The 16,867-nt window shown below is 38.8% G+C and overlaps 1 protein-coding gene across 4 annotated transcripts in view; it reads left to right on the forward strand.

Moving 5' to 3' along the window:
- cdkal1 (CDK5 regulatory subunit associated protein 1-like 1) overlaps window positions 1-16,867 on the forward strand; it is a 280,572-nt gene that overhangs the window by 38,368 nt on the left and 225,337 nt on the right. For all 4 annotated transcript variants that reach the window (XM_028580855.1, XM_028580856.1, XM_028580858.1 and 1 more), the window contains exon 4: window positions 5,182-5,266. In XM_028580855.1, the coding sequence (XP_028436656.1) occupies window positions 5,182-5,266 (85 nt within the window). The remainder of the gene's footprint in view (window positions 1-5,181; window positions 5,267-16,867) is intronic.

The following is a 16,867-nucleotide window of genomic DNA, read 5'->3' on the forward strand; positions in this document are numbered from 1 at the left end:
TCAAGTCCAGACCGAACTTCTCGACCTCAAATGTTGTGGGCAGGGCTACGTTTGGCTCTCATCCAGGCTAGCCATATGCAACAGTTTGTTCAAATTGCACATTCTTTTTTCAACATTATCAATATCTGGCTTTTAGTAATGCACAATTCTGCATCTTCTAGATTCCAAGTCATCATTAAGATTATTATTATTATTATTATTATTACCACTGCTTTGCCAAGTCTGAGTTGCTGCTAATGACAGCCAGGATAATACATTTTTGTGACATGGATGATAACGGTTATGGCGTGATAAGTTTCAAATGAGATAAAGTTCGTTTAGCAGAAGCAGCCGTCACTGAGGGTGTGACGGCCATTGTCAGTGCAGTTCATACACTGTGGTGTTATATTCCTCTAACTGATTTTAATGGAAGAATAAAAGTGTTTCCAGGCTGTAATTCTGTAGTGGCAACTGTGGAGATGTATAATTTCTTTTTTTGTGACGTTCCTGTAATGCATCATTAGACATTGCTTGCACTGTCTGAAAATTAGGCAGCAGAGCTAAATGTATTTGACCTGGATATCTCAAATATCCAGTGATGTCAGAGCAGAGTCTGCCACTCATTAAAAAAGGTTTTACTTTGATCTGCAAGGTCCTGGTTCTAAGATCAGGCCTGTGTAGAGTTTCTTGCATTTTTCTTTGTTCTAGAAAACCCATAGACTCGCAACCCTCACAATTGAGTTTTTGTTTGCATTTTGAAAGAGATTTACAGCAATGTCTACTTTCATTGAGGCAAATTGATGCTACTAGATTATGTTTTACACCAGACAAGTGATTATAATACTCAAAGGAAGAATGCTTTTTTGAATTGATGAATTGCTTTTCATCTTAAAGGTCCTGTGACATGCTGCTTTTTTATGCTTTTATATAGGCCTTAGTGATCCCCTAATACTGTATCTGAAGTCTCTTTCCCGAAATTCAGCCTTGGTGCAGAATTACAGCCACTAGAGCCAAATTCTCTGGGCAGCTGTGGGTGGCGGGCAAAGCAGAGAAAGGGGAGGTAACCTTGCTCCTTATGACCTCATAAGGAGGAGATTCCAGATCGGCCCATCTGAGCTTTCATTTTCTCAAAGGCAGAGCAGGATACCCAGGGCTCGGTTTACACCAATCGCCATTTCTAGCCACTGGGGGACCATGGGCGGGCTGGGAGAACTCATATTAATGTTAAAAAAACCTCATAAATTGAAATTTTCATGCCATGGTACCTTTTTAAATGAAGCATTAGGTTGGGCCAGAAACAACACTACTTTGTCATTCGATTAAGGTTGATTTTGGTACTGTTGTGATTAAATGGCTAGACATTCGGAAATAAGTCTCAACTGTCTCTGATGATAGCATTTATATCCGGGATTAAGAAAAGGGAAAGCAATAGACTGGAAATAGAGCTCAATAATCCCTGTAACAATGATTATTATTTAAGGGATATTTAAATGTTGGGTCTTTTAAGTTTAGATCACTATTATTTAATCAGATCATGTGTACTTGTAAATCAAGGTATCTAATTAGAGTTCAACAGTATCTCTTAAGCCATTTGGTGCCCCTGCAACAGTAAAAGTCACACTTTTAATATTTCCTCTGTAGCCACTATTTCCTGTCAGAATTGTGTGTTTGTCTCAGGCTTGCTAAAACAAACACACTGGATTTCTCTCCTTGCATGTACCCCAACAATTGTAGCGATTTTAAACGAACGCATCGTCCACAGAAGGCCCTGTACCACAGCTGTAGCCCCGGGGTCCTGACTGTAGCACTGCAGTACACTTGACCCTGAACTACTTTGAAAACAGCACTACTTAGTCGGAGCCCTCTATAATATTCCTCACTTGTAGTTTAAAAAAAAAAAAAGACGAGTTAGAAATAATTAAAGCTTTAATCCCCATACCTAAAACAAGGTGAACATTTTGAGTTGCTGACAGTGGCTCCTGTCATCTGTACATTGTTTTGGCGTTTGCCTTGAGATTACCCTTTTTGACTGAGAAGCAGAGCTGCCTTGATTAATTCCAATGCCTGGTGGTGGCTTTGACCCCCAGCAGCAGTATTGGCAATGGTGGGGGTGTGTGTGGTAGCCACAAACACAAACTGTCACAGATCTTCTCAAATTATACTGCTGACGTTTTATTATTATAACCTTTTGCCATTGGATGGTGATGGACTTTTGTACTTGTGTGTATCTGCTAATGAAAAATGAATCGGTGGATTCATATATCCATAATAGTCCGCTGCTAATATCATTTAATATACCTATATGAGCAGGTTCATTTAAAATTGTATGTGATTCTGAAACGCTTGAGCAAAAAGAAGCTTTGAAACTAAGGCATGGTACCAGCATATTTTTGTTTTACTATTTGCTGTAGTTCTTTTATTGTTTGTATCTGTACTGGTAAGTTGTGCTGACTAGATAGGATTGTTTTGCAGATGTTTGTATCTGTCTTGAGTGTGTTAAATTGATGTAGAGCTTGTTATTGTTGGTCTGGATAGCTTCCCACGGGACCGAGAGGAGACAGCAACCACACAGCTGAGACCACTCCCACTAATCGTTATTGTGTGTGTGTGTGTGTGTGTTGCCTAGACAAACTAGCTCTAGAACTTATTCTCTCTCTCTTTCTCTTTCTAACCCCAACATGTACATTTCATAGTTTTTCATTTGTAGCTTTAGGATTACTCCGTATTTTATGGCCTTTTTGTCCTGTCCAAACAAGTGATTCCTTGCAACACACAAAGGCCCAAACCAACAAACCCAAAGCTAACACATTCAACTTTGTGACTTACATTATTTTAGTGCTTTAACAAGACGTGCTGTTACTACAAACAGCTGTACTACTGTTTTTATGAGACTTTATTAAGTCTTGCTTACTGTGTGATAGATACTATCCGCAAACACACCTCAAGGCACTAACTGTGTTGTCACATTTTTAAAAGATTAAGTGGTTCCTATACATGCAATATAAAGGTAATGCCTTTAGAACATTGTGAATTAGTTGTGAAATTACTTTTTTTGTCTTTTTTTTACATTAATAAGTGGTGCAAGGGTGTAGAAGATTAATTGAAAATGGTTAGACGTGCACTTCATTTACAATCCTCTTGGCATAATGTTTTTCTGCCACAAACTCAAATGTTGTCTCTGCTTCACCCGGCATATAACGCCGCGGCTTGCTGTTCTGGTGTGCGTGATTTGGTTATCATTGGGGCAGATGCAATGGGCTGCGCACTGGATCACAGCTGAGCTGTATCGGACAATGGCACAGTGGCCATTCCATCCTTCATGGTTACTAGTGTTGGGTGTAACACGTTACAATAACGTAACTACTTTTTTGGATAAAAAGTAGTGTAACACACTACTACTGAAAATTTGGTAACAAAACGTAGTTCCTTTTTCAATTTGGCGCAGCGTTACTTTTCCCAGGGACAGATTTGACAGCGACGCTGACTTCTCAGCTGTGCGCTCACAAGCTCCACACGGGACGTGACAGAGGCTGGTAGCAGAGTAATCATGGCAAGCAAGAAGCAGCCAAAGCTAACTTTTGAGAGCTTTTTAAGCTTTGTGGCTTTTTGCTGGATGGCGCTCTGAGCCAGGCAGACACAAAGCTGACAACCTCACAGATGGATGCGGTGGTAATGGCCTCATACATACACGCAGCGGACCGCTGTGGACTTGTCGGTTACACGGACACGCAAGGATTTCCAGAAAAAAAACGCTGCATGTGTCTACGGCAATGCACAGACCCCGGTACAAGTTGATACAGACATTACATAGTATACACTAACACCGTGTAACGCCGATGACCTGCTGATGTGCATTCAACCCGTGCTGGACTTGTTCATAATGAATCAGCCGTCACTCTGCGAGTAGAGAATCCAGTCTGCAGTGTAGTTTGGACACTTCACTGATAAACCAGAGATTGGCTTTATGGTCAAAGATAGTTTTTGTTTAATTAACTTCAGTCTCTGCCAGAGACATGTGCTTTTAAAAGTAACAAGTGTAGTAAAAAGTTACTTTCCATAGGGGGTAACTAAGTAAAGTAACGGATTACTTTTTTAAGAAGTAACGAGTAAGAGCAAACACTACTTTTTAAAAGTAACTTCCCCAACACTGATGGTTACAATAATATGTTTATCCAGTATAATTATCAATGTTAACAGCCACATTTTCAGCTCTGTTTTCTCAGCGTTGAGAACACAGTTTTTTTTAGGGGGCCAAGATGCTCCTCCATCGGTCATAGGGCGGTTGGATTTATTCACGCACTATTCATGCATTTGTTTCTTTCTTTGCAATGTTTTTTCTTTTTTTAACAGCATTATATGTTATTTATTTCATAATAGGCTGTATTTTAACTTATTGGGAGAAAACGGGTAGTTCTATGTAAAATCAGACATTGAGCACTTCCATATAGCCAAATTGACATGATCCTTGTTTCCTAACATGTCTGCAAAGATTCAGCTGTGAGATTGGCAGTCGAATCAGGCTCCTTCAATCAAAGCATCGAATATTTGACTATTCCAGGGAACCCCTACTGCAATAGATCTTTTATTTTCTAACTCAATTAAACATATGTTTACATTTTCTTAATTTAAGTCATTCATAATGTCAAAATAAACCTGTTTTGTTTTTATAATTAAAACATAGGTGGTTGTTTATTAATTATTTTTTTGTCAAATTCTCTCAGCTATGTGAGACACTCAAGACCACTATTTGTCAATTAACAATAGATGACCTAGAATAGGCAATCGTAAATGCAGTTGAAAGCTCAGGAAAAGTTAGTAAGTGGTCCTGTGAGTTGATGTTGTTTTGTCACAGATGCTAGTCCTAAGGTAAACTATGAACCTCCTTGATCAATATTAAAACTCAGTTTGAGCACGTCAGTGATGCTCACAGCAAAATGAATAGGGTTACTATGGAGTGAAAGTGCAGATGCATTTCTTATTTTTTATTTTAGCTGTGACCAACTGCCAGTATACTGTACGTTCAAAGATGCCATTCAAAGCGATCAAGGTCACAGCCAATAAACAAGTTTAGATTAAAAAAAAGTTTTATAATCCAGCATCTTAATGTTTTAGAGACGTGTTTTGTGATTATGTGTTAATTGTTTTTTCTTTATAAAGTCATGCTTGTGATTATGTTCTGTAAAATATATTTTTTTTCTATAGATGACCCAACAGACGCAGACCTGTGGGTGCTCAACAGCTGCACTGTGAAAAACCCTGCAGAGGACCACTTCAGAAACTCAATCAAGTACTGACAAACATAAAATGTCCACACAAACACTTCTATTTTGTTTTATATTGCTAGTAGAAAAGAGATTAAAACATTTTCAGCATATATTGTTGTGGAATAAATCCGTCAGGACTAGTTTGATTGTATGTAAGTATAGCAGATCAAAAAAATCCATCTTTCATACCCATCAACACGTAACGAATATGAGACAAATAGAATGAAAAGTAATTTAGGTCCTGGAAGATCTCCAGTTATTTCAAAATACTGTCTTCACCAACACAGCCAGTGTAGCCAAAAAAAAGGAAAATAATTAGGATGCCCTTTTTAACATTTATGCTGCTTTCATTTAGGTTTGCTATACAGCACACACTTTTGTGTGTGTGTGTGTGTGTGTGTGTGTGTTACATGTTTCAACTTACACACCTACTCACTGTTCCACTGGTCTCTCATTGCACTATTGAAACACACACACAGAGAAATGGAGATATTTGCATAAATATAGAGATATTTGCATAACTAAAGAGAAATTATGCTAGAAACTGTTTTGCATTTTGATTAATTTCCATTCATCAGGGGCGCACACACAACTGGAGGGTATGTGCTTTTGTGGTAGTGAGAGAGGACTGTATGTAAAGATCAGGATTTTGCTATTGAAAACAATTTTAAGATTCATTTCAGCTCAGAACTCTGGATAATAAGGGCGGAAATCAGATGCCATCAAGAGTAATATTTTTAAGTGATAATAGTGACTGTTAATGTATCCACTATAATCAGATAGATTTTTAAACACTATACTGTATGAGGTTAAAAAAAGTATGTATGCATTTGATTTGGTAGTTGTGGCATTTGGTGTAGCTTCATAGTCTGCTTTACATTTACCTGGACTTCCTTTCATAAACTTGTCAATGCTTTGCTAGCACTGCAGCAGAGTGATGTAAAATCCAGAAAATCCACTCAAGCCTGTCTCTAGGGGCCATTAGAAGAACTGCATGTTAGCGAGCATCTGCACTGGCTATTGTTGCTCGAATCCAACACAACAGAAAAGGCTTACATAGTGAACTGTTATCAAATGTATTAACTTCAAAACCTGTTTATTTATTTAATATAAGAATATAAGTAAAGATTTTAAAAACAAATTTAATTATGAGTGAATGAATAATTTTGGTAGGCTTTGAATTTCGTTCTCTAAAAATCTTTTACAACTGCTAGCAATTTTTAAAGCATTGGGTCATAAAGTAAATCACAAATGACCCCATGTTTCACAAATTCTTTAACATGCTCATATTACGGTCATTTGTGTGTGTTGAGCTCTCCGTTTTAGCAACATAGTGAGGCATCTCACTTCTGTTCCATCTTTGTTGGGAGTCGCACATGCATAGTAGCTAGGTAAGCACTGCTAGCTAGTCAGAAACCGAGTTCGGGGGCATGCCACGCTAGCAGCTAGGCGAGCATTATAACGTGTGTTACAAAGTGACGCACGTTTGTCTCTGAAGTAAAGGCTGGACTACAATAGAGCAGTTTGTGAACAGTGTTTTCTTTTGGAGATGGTAAGTGCCTTTGAGGTGGACTTTGGGCTTTTTCACTTTGTAAACCTATAACGTGCACAAAAAGATATATAACACAATAAAGGAAAGGGAAAAAGCCAAAAAGCATAATATGAGCACTTTAACTATATGTGGTCCTTGATTCATTTTTCAGTTCACTAATTTAGAGCTGAAATGATTGGTCGATTAATTGATTAGCTGATCAATTGATAGACGGAAAAATGAATCAATAGATATTTTGATAATTGTATAATTGTCACTTAAAGCAAAAAAGGCCAAACATTAATTGTTTCCAGCTTATTTGGCTTATATAGTTATATAGTAGGTAGGGATTGTTGGGCATAAAATAAACAATTTAAATATTACCTTGTGGGAGCCTGGGTAACCATTACAGCCTTACACTGTTTAACCACAATGAATGAGGAGGACTACACATTGCTTGGGCTGTTAAAATCTTAAAACGGAGGAAACCTTAAGTTCCATGGTCAGAGTTTTGTGTACATTTAAACACCTTAAAACCCTCCAGCACTGTTGTCTGACATGTTTGAATGGACAAATTGAAATTTGTAGATTGTTAGCTGTTTTTAGAGAAATTGAATTTGAACTTTTATCAAAATATAACCGTTTCAAGGGTGAACTATTTCACTTGGCCAACTTCATCAGTGCAATCTTCCGGTCCTTTCTCCTAAAGCTCTTTCTTCATGCTAGCTTTTTCTTTAACTCTTTTTGTCATGCCAATTTTTATGCAAAGAATTTTTTCAATTGAAATTCACAAAATAATAACACACTTCAGGACTTTAAAAATGTCTTCTGTGTTGATGCCAGTTTTTCTTTGACTGGAAATCACCCAGCTGTAATGCTAATGCAATTAATGCTCTATTCATTGGAATGGACACACACACACACACACACACACACACACACACACACACACACACACACACACACACACAAGAGGAATGTGAGAACAATTTTTTTTTTTTTTTGCCCTTCATCACTTGCTGCTTGTATGATGGAGACACAAAATGAGGGGGGTACAAGATCAAAGTGAATCCAAATGCCCACTTCAGTTTTTTTTTATTTTTTTAATTCCCCCTATTTTTCTTTGGCTCACTTCATGTGATTGACAGAATAAAATGAGAGAAAGAGGCTGGCACATGGGCTGCCTCGCGCTCAGTCACACGCTGGCCGTTAGGCCTGCACCTCCTGGTACCACAAACACTTAAAATTAACACACACATTTGCACAGGCTGAGGCCTCATATCTAGTGTTACTTAAAATGTCTTTCAATTTGTTCAATATTTCTTTTTTTAATTCAATGTTTTTCCAATCTTAAAGGGGTGATAGAATGATTATATAGGGTATTTCACACTGTTCCTTAAGGTCTCCTAATGGGGTATGTAACATTGTTTGGGCTGAAAATGGCATGGTTGATATTTTATGGGCCCTTATGCATCCCTGTGCATCCCTGAGTTTTGGCCCTATTTGTAACAAGAGCTTTTCTTCCAAATATGGTATGCTCATGAATATTTAGATGAGCTGCGTGCTGATTGGTTGAGCGAATCGCCATACACACAGATTAGAGACGCGCGCTGATTGGTTTAGCAAATCGCCATTCACACAGATTAGAGACGCGCTGATTGGTTGAGCGAATTGCCATACACACACATTAAAGACGCGACAGAATCTCATATTCCAGACAATGTTTCGTTACCAAATTCACTTCTGAGACTTTTTTATTTTATATTTTTTATAATCAACTATATGTTGGGCCGTTTTACAAAAATTGATGGCTAATTGCAAATTTGGTAAGATGTGTCGGACTTTAGAAGCTCCACACAGTCTGAAGAGAAAGCGGCAGCCTGCTTGTCTCCATACCCAGTGCAAAGTCACCCTTTGTGGATACTTCACTACCGGGGCTCCGCGGCCGGCTGCCGGCATAACTATAATATATTTACGGTTTGAATTTCGTCACGCCACTTATATAACATCTACCCCAATGTCTTATAAAGCTAACCGTTGTGTCCAATTTGATTTTAAGGCATTTTTATGAACGCAAAGCGTGTTGTTAGGACGAGTAGCTAGCTAGCTAGCTATATGTCCCATTCAATACAATGGGAAATGATTGCAGCTAGCTAGCTACACTTTCGGCATAACTATAGTATATTTACAGTTTGAATTTCGTCACGCCACTTATATAACATCTACCCCAATGTCTTATAAAGCTAACCGTTGTGTCCAATTTGATTTTAAGGCATTTATATGAACGTGAGGCGTCTTGTTAGGACGAGCAGCTAGCTAGCTATATGTCCCATTCAATATAATGGGAAACGATTGCAGCTAGCTAGCTACACTTTCGGCATAACTATAGTATATTTACAGTTTGAATTTCGTCACGCCACTTATATAACATCTACCCCAATGTCTTATAAAGCTAACCGTTGTGTCCGATTTGATTTTAAGGCATTTTTATTAACGTGAGGCGTCTTGTTAGGACGAGCAGCTAGCTAGCTATATGTCCCATTCAATACAATGGGAAACGATTGCAGCTAGCTAGCTAGCTACACTTTCGGCATAACTATAGTATATTTACAGTTTGAATTTCGTCACGCCACTTATATAACATCTACCCCAATGTCTTATAAAGCTAACCGTTGTGTCCGATTTAATTTTAAGGCATTTTTATTAACGTGAGGCGTCTTGTTAGGACGAGCAGCTAGCTAGCTATATGTCCCATTCAATACAATGGGAAACGATTGCAGCTAGCTAGCTAGCTACACTTTCGGCATAACTATAGTATATTTACAGTTTGAATTTCGTCACGCCACTTATATAACATCTACCCCAATGTCTTATAAAGCTTAGCTAACACTTGTCCGATTTTAATGCATTTTTGTGAATTTCAGAGGTCTCGTTAGGAGGAGGCTAGCTAGCTCTCATTGATGGACTCCAGCTCACCGCGGGCTCTATCAATGAGACTCGCTGACAAGCGTTTATTTCCCCAATCGTTTTTTTAAATAACTTAACACATTATGAATACACACATTATAAGATTAACTGGAACCTGCGGTAACAGATTGCTGGCGTAACAAGCTTGCTGACCGTGCTCTCACTCACACACACCGGGCATTTAGCTAGCAGGAAGAGGGGAGCTGCAGGCCCTGGAACTCTGTCCAGGCAGCGGCGTTTGGTAGTCCATTAACCCACAAAACGGTGATTTTGCGCGGGTATGGAGTGCCGTGGGCTGCCAATCGTGACGGAGCCCGATCGAGCTCACAGCAGGCCCGGGTCTGTGAAGGAAGGCAGAACAGGCAGGGAGGCAGCTACACAGGCATCACCAGCCGCTGAACTTCGACACAGTCGGACAAAAATTGCAATTAGACATACATTTTTATAAAACGGCCAATATTTGACCTCTACATAGTTGATTTCTCTCATAAAAAAGTCTCAAAAGTGAATGTAATGGTAAAATAGCAGATGAACAATGTATACAATTTCTGAGATCTGCCCGACCTAGATTCAGAAGACTAACTGATCTCAGGTCAGTTGTGTAGCCTATGCAAATGTTGGGGCGTGACAAACATAGACTAGATCCAAATGAGGAGGAGCTGCCGAGTTGACGTCAACTAGGCAGCTTGTTGAGATTTGCAGAGGAAAGAGGTGTCAATGGGATTTAGAGGTTCTGTGTATGTCCTAGTTACCCACTAAACTGTCATTATTCAATTATGACCAGGTAAAATCGGTTTTGCATTCTATCACCCCTTTAAATCTAAATCGTTAACTTTAGATAAGTCTTAAGCCGTTTGTTTGAGTAGGGTAAAAGTTAATGTTTACCAGCAGGAGGTTAATAAATTAAAAGTTGACATGCAATGGCAGCTGTGATATAGCTGGTTACAGGCTAGAAAAGGTCCAAATAAGAAGATAAACAATAATTGTATGCAGTGTAATGTCTCTTTACTTGTTCTAAGTCATAAGCTGCTGATAGTACTATTCACAGGTAAACATAACTATATTTCAGATCAGTAAAATTATCAGTTCACCACAGCCTTGTTGAGACCCTGCAGCCTCTAGAAAAAAGCAGATTCATCTGATAGCATATTGCTTCCATGACAATAAAGTGGGGGAAAACACAAGCTTACATAATGTGGAAGAACAAGAATATTTCTTTCTCAAGCAGCACAGAAAGCATAGTGTAGCGCTTACACAGTAGTATTACATGAAAGATGTATTTTTTCATGAAGTAATTTCAGTAATCTGTTAATTTAATGACACGTTTGAAATCATAGCTATAATTTTCTTTGTAATTCATGTTTCTGCCACTCGATATTGAATATAAATTGTATATAGTAACTATTTGATTTTATGACTATTGTCACTGAGTGATGAAGTTCCACCATTGGTCGGAATGAGTTTGATGACATCAGTGTTGGTGTTTCTCCATTGGCCATTGACCTTTTTATATGTATTGGCGCTACACAGGCTTTTACCTCTGCTATTGCCCATCATTTAGCTGATTAACTGAAGAAAGAAGAAATCTGTTTCTGCACGTGAAAGTCGCCGGACGACACCAATTTCTAAACCCAGCCATGCAGGGTTGTGTGGAGCCGATACTCTTAATTAGCTTTGTATTAACTTATTTGGCAATGGCTCGTTCTTTATTATGAAAAAAGTTACGCACTAAAGCTTTAACATCAGGGCAGTGTTATGGATATTTTCTGACCTCTAGGACTCAATATACAAACACAGAAGCACAGAACACAGAGATGTTAAAGTGATATATTGCAAAGGTTTTTTATGTAATTAATTACAAGGAAGATCACAGAGGAAAAAGTAACAAAGTCTCACCAAATCAATTTAAGTCCTATGCTTATTGGAAGGCAGCCAAATGAACACTCCTACAAACCAATGAAAAGGTTTCTTAACAATTTCAATAGCCAACGACAGCTCTTAAATGTCTTCAGTCAAGTTTAGCTTCTTCCTCAGACATTCTGACTTCTGTCTTCTGTGACAGGCTGTCAAACTTCTACTCAGTTAACACACAGAATTGTATAAATAGTTTCCAAAACTCCTGCAGTTGTGTACAGTAAGCAAAAACCTCCTGCATGAGCATTTCGCTTACATCTCTGTCACAGCTCATACAACAGTGAGACAATTTTGAACAGATGCATTCAGAGAAAGGTTCAAATGATCAACAAAACTTAAAGGAACATGATTTTCTTTTACAGCAGCAGAGCAGAGAGTAAAGTTGTAAGGTGGTAATAAATGTACAGTGTAGGTTTCGGTTTGTCCATAAATAAATGTTGCAGCTCATCAAGACCAACATTTGAGGCTGTGGTTCATAATTGTCATGTGGTGAAACTTAGGTCTGAGGCCTGTACTACGTAGCAGGATTTGGCGTTAGCGAGCTAACTTCAGGTTCAACCCAGGATTTTCTGTATCACGAAGGTGGATCACTTGTTAACGGGTTCATTCGCCGTGGTAACTGATGCTGCACGCCTAACCTGGTTGGGAGCAGGTTAAGTTGGAGATCAGAGGTCAACCGGTGTAAAAGCACCGCCTACTGACCAATCAATACTCGATTGATAACGGCGTCACCGTTCTTGAAGATCAGAGAGAGAGAGAGAGAGAGATGCGCTCATAAAAGTTAAAACATTTAGAGACCGACAACCCCGTTAACATTCCCTGAAGGGTATTTTTATGAAATATATATATTTTAATGGGAGGGAATTATATTATATATTGGCTTCTTGAGCCGTGTGTCGCCAATGCACACATCGGTTTGAATTACGTTTTTATATTTTTTATTTGCTCTCACGATCGCTTCCTACTGCCAGGGTTGCAACTGAAATAATAGGCTAAAGCAACGACAGTTTATGGAAAGCACAAGTGTAATTATGGTCAGATCTTGGTCCTGACTGATGGGGAAATATTGGAGTTGTGATTTAAACATCTACAGAGTCGGCTATTTTTTATTTTTTTTTTGCCAGCTTTCCTTCTTGTTTTAGGAAGCAGCGACTGTATTGCGTTTTCCCTGTAAAACCAAGTCTGTGTTCTTCATATTTAAGTAGAATTATAATTTGCTTTTCTTATATATAACATAAGCGGCTCAGGTAGATGTTTGCGATTGGTCGTGGTGCGCAAACACCGCCTCTTTTATGTGAACGCGCGCACCGCTGGATTGGGAAACCTGAGTTGACTGAACTAGTTGATAACCAGCGTCGTTATACAGCTTATGTGGGACCGCGGTTGTTAGGTTAGGTGAAGCCGGATAACTGAAAGAATCAGGGCATGTTGATCTTGCTTTGTAGTACAGGCCTCTGGTCTGTTTAACATTTACATTAATTACACAATAACACTTTAGATCCGGAGTCTTCAACGTTTTATAAGCCAAGGACACCTTATCTGAGAGATGGACGGAGCAGGGACCCCCTAATATTTTATAAAATTAAGTTGTATATTTAACTGAGCCTACAATAAAAGCATAATGCCTTTTATACATATCTTTTTAGTGCACAGAAAATAAAGCTATAAAAATAATTGTATGATTTTATAAATCATGTTTTAATGTTAAACATACATGTGACCGTGAATCCTTAGAGTTAACTGTATTTGTAATGTTGGATTCCTGTTAAGACATTCAGATGATGGTCTTTTACCGAAAACGTTGTCTACTATTACATTTTGCAAGTTACAGTGTGCAGCAGTTTCTTTGCAACTTTTGACCTGCTTATCCCCCTCCGACGCACCTGTCTCACATTTTAGATGTGCAAAGTATTTTTCTGGACTGAATAAACTTGAAAAAAATTTATAATAATTTGGTGGCCCCCTTGCAGTATCTCTGAGGACCCCCTTATGGGCCCTGGACCCCCTGTTGAAGATCTCTGCTTTAGATAATTAATCCAGAACAATAACTTGATGAAAATAGCATGATTACATTCAAAAGCAGTCCTCAATTATTTGTCTCTAACTTATCTTTACCATGTCATGTGATATGCTATTTCAGTACACAACAGACAAATATTACTGGGACCTAGGGGCAGTGTTTCCGCTATAAACATTTATTAGCTGCGCTTTGCTGGCAATAAAGTATTGCTGCTTCAGCATTTAAAAAAAGAAAATGTTATAAAGTCGTAATTACGCGACTCAGCAGAGCTTTCTGCTCTACGAACTCAAGCCAACGGTCATCTGCTCTCTCTCCCCTTTTAAGGGTGAGCAACTTGAACAATGACAGGAAGTCATCACTTCGAAGTCATGACAACCAAATAAACAGCGCGAGTACAGCAGTTTCTCTTCAAGCAGAGTGACAAACAGCGACGAAAGCCTTGACGGCTGATTTACCATGAAACATGTGAGAGCGGAATCATGACAGCTGGAAAATAGTGTTATGGGCACTGGATTTGATGGATTTGCTGTTTATCAGGGCCCAGGTTGGGACAAGAAGCTATCGTTAGCGCATCCTGCAATCCCTCTGCCTTTGAGTCCCCGCTGCAGGAGAAGTTGTATTCACGCAACACACTGTATTCACTTACTATTTAAAACTTTTTACAGGTTAGTGGGGATGCATATCGCTCAAAACCAACATGGAAAAGTGAGGGATTAGAGAAAAAAAATACTGGGGGAATCGCCAATCCTGTTTTTGATTTCGATAGTCAAAATCAAGAAGCTCATTTTGATAAATTTTTTATTTAAATTCGAAATCGTGACACCCCTACTGGGACCACTACAGATGAACATTCAGTATCTATATTTACATTATAGACACCACTACTGACTATCCTAACAATTTGGCCACAATTAAGCACATTGACCATACACTGTCCAGCCATTTACTAGGTTTTGATCTACGGTAGTCTTGTTCTATTGAAGTTTTTTCTAGGGCTGTCAATCGATAAAAAAAAAAAAAAAAACTAATTGCACAATTTGCTGTAATTAATCGCGATTAATCGCTTTTTTAAATTGAGACTGAAGCTTATAATAATGGATATTTAAATGCTAAATCATTTAACTTTGCAAATATGAAGAAAAAAACAAACAAGGAAAGGTTCTGCTAAGTTCAGAATGTTTAATATCTTTCAGAACAAAACAATTTGGCTTAGTCCTGCTGAAGGCTGCTGGAAAAGGCTAGAAACTGTCTGACTTGAGAGCAGATTTTGGTCACCGTCCCCGGCTGCTGTCGCCTGCTCTTGTCTACTTTACAGGCGAGGCGCAGTTCATCTCCAACGAGCCGAGAGTTCAGTCGGCGGCAGGGCAGTCGGGACTCAGCCGGAAATGGCGAGCGGAGTGAGGTGACGTGACTAGTCTCTCAAAATCTGACGAAAATCTTCTAAACTGAACTTTGTTGAGCTGAAATGAAGACAGATTCAGCAACTGCACGGCCTATTTCTCGCTTAAAATGTTTTCAGAAACATGTTTCAGTGAACTATCTTAGTACAATATGAGATCGTATTCTGAACGGCCGCCATGACAGTCTGGCTCTCAATATCCGGAGAAAACAAACCCATGTGACGCGTTCGTCCAATCAGCTGCCGGTTTTCATTACTTGGGCAACAATACAGAGTAGCGCCGCCTGGTGTTATGGAGACGACACGTTTCTCTCAGCCGCCACATGAAGTAAACAAACACAGCTGCGTTAATTTCGTTAATTTTTTTTAACGAGTTAAATATTAAAAAATTAACGCAAAAATTAACGCGTTAATTTTGACAGCCCTAGTTTTTTCATATCTTATTTATTGAAAATATATAGTCTCTGTTGTAGGCTGCTCAAATGTGATGATGTTTTCCATATATGGTATCAGTATATTGTTACTGATGAAGAGTTTATGTTGTGGCCCCTATCTTTCTGGCTTTTATTGCAATGTTGCCTCCTATTAAGAAGTTCTCCACATAAAATGGTAGAGGTGTGTTTGTCTATGGGATATGGCTTTCATGGGTAATGTATTAATGTTGAGTGCAGTCTGCTAATTTGTACGTGTGGTTGTCTCACCTCTCTGACTCGTCTACTTAGACGGAGTCAAAGGGGCCAGCGCACTGCATGTTAAGTAACAAGCTGTGCTTGCTTCTCTGTCATTAGCCATAATGTTCTGCTTTATCACAGTACCAAGTTAATGTTAAAGGAGACTGGCCAGACCACCCTTAAGGAAGGACAGAAAAGATTGGTCTGAAATAACAATTTCTGTTAACATAAACTCTCTACCTGTGCATGTTTTCTTTATAGTTTTTTTCTTCTTTCTTTGTAGATCTGTATGTTTTGAGGCTGATTAGTGAATGCACAAATGTGTGGTTTTGCTGTTTTCTTAGCATACGGAATTAACCTAGGCCCTTTGTATGTTAAAAACACCTTGTTGTCCAAATTCTCATGCTGTCCTATTTTATGTGTGTGTGTGTGTGTGTGTGTGTGTGTGTGTTTACATTAGCATTAGCATGTAAAACAAATAATCCCCGTGGCATGTGGGACATTATGTACAACCAATACACACACATGGTCACAGAAGTAACAATCAGTGTCCCCGTAAATGAGTTGAGGGGTTTAAAATCGAAGCACTGGGGCTTTAAGCAGTCTTCTATCATGGTTTGGAGAGACACAGTGAAAAGACAGTTTATTACTTCTGGAGAACTGGGGCTTAGTTGGCATCCATGCCAAGTGTGTGGGATAAAGGGTTTGTCAGGTGGATATATTGTGTGTGTGTGTGTGTGTGTGTGTGTGTGTGTGTGTGGTGTTTTGAGTTACCCTTTGAGAGAATACTGGCTGATATGCATATGGAGTGTATATATTCTGCATTGAAAAAACACCTAACAATATTGATTGGTTCTCAAGATGAAAACTAAATTTACTTTTGAATCTGCATTTTGTGTGTGTGTGTTTTCTTTATGTAAGCAGAACTAAGCACACATGAGTTTTGCAGGGGTTTAGGTAATCTATAGTGACATTTGTGTCTTGCTCAAGGACACTCAAGGTTCAGGATCGGTTTCGTGATTATTAAAAATTATATTTAAGGGCGCCCAGATAGCTCAGTTGGTAGAGCGGGTGCTCATATATAGAGGTTTACTCCTCGACGTAGCGGGCCCGGGTTTGACT

This window comes from Perca flavescens, chromosome 6 (assembly GCF_004354835.1).
Source record: "Perca flavescens isolate YP-PL-M2 chromosome 6, PFLA_1.0, whole genome shotgun sequence".
NCBI classification, from domain to species: Eukaryota; Metazoa; Chordata; class Actinopteri; order Perciformes; family Percidae; genus Perca; species Perca flavescens.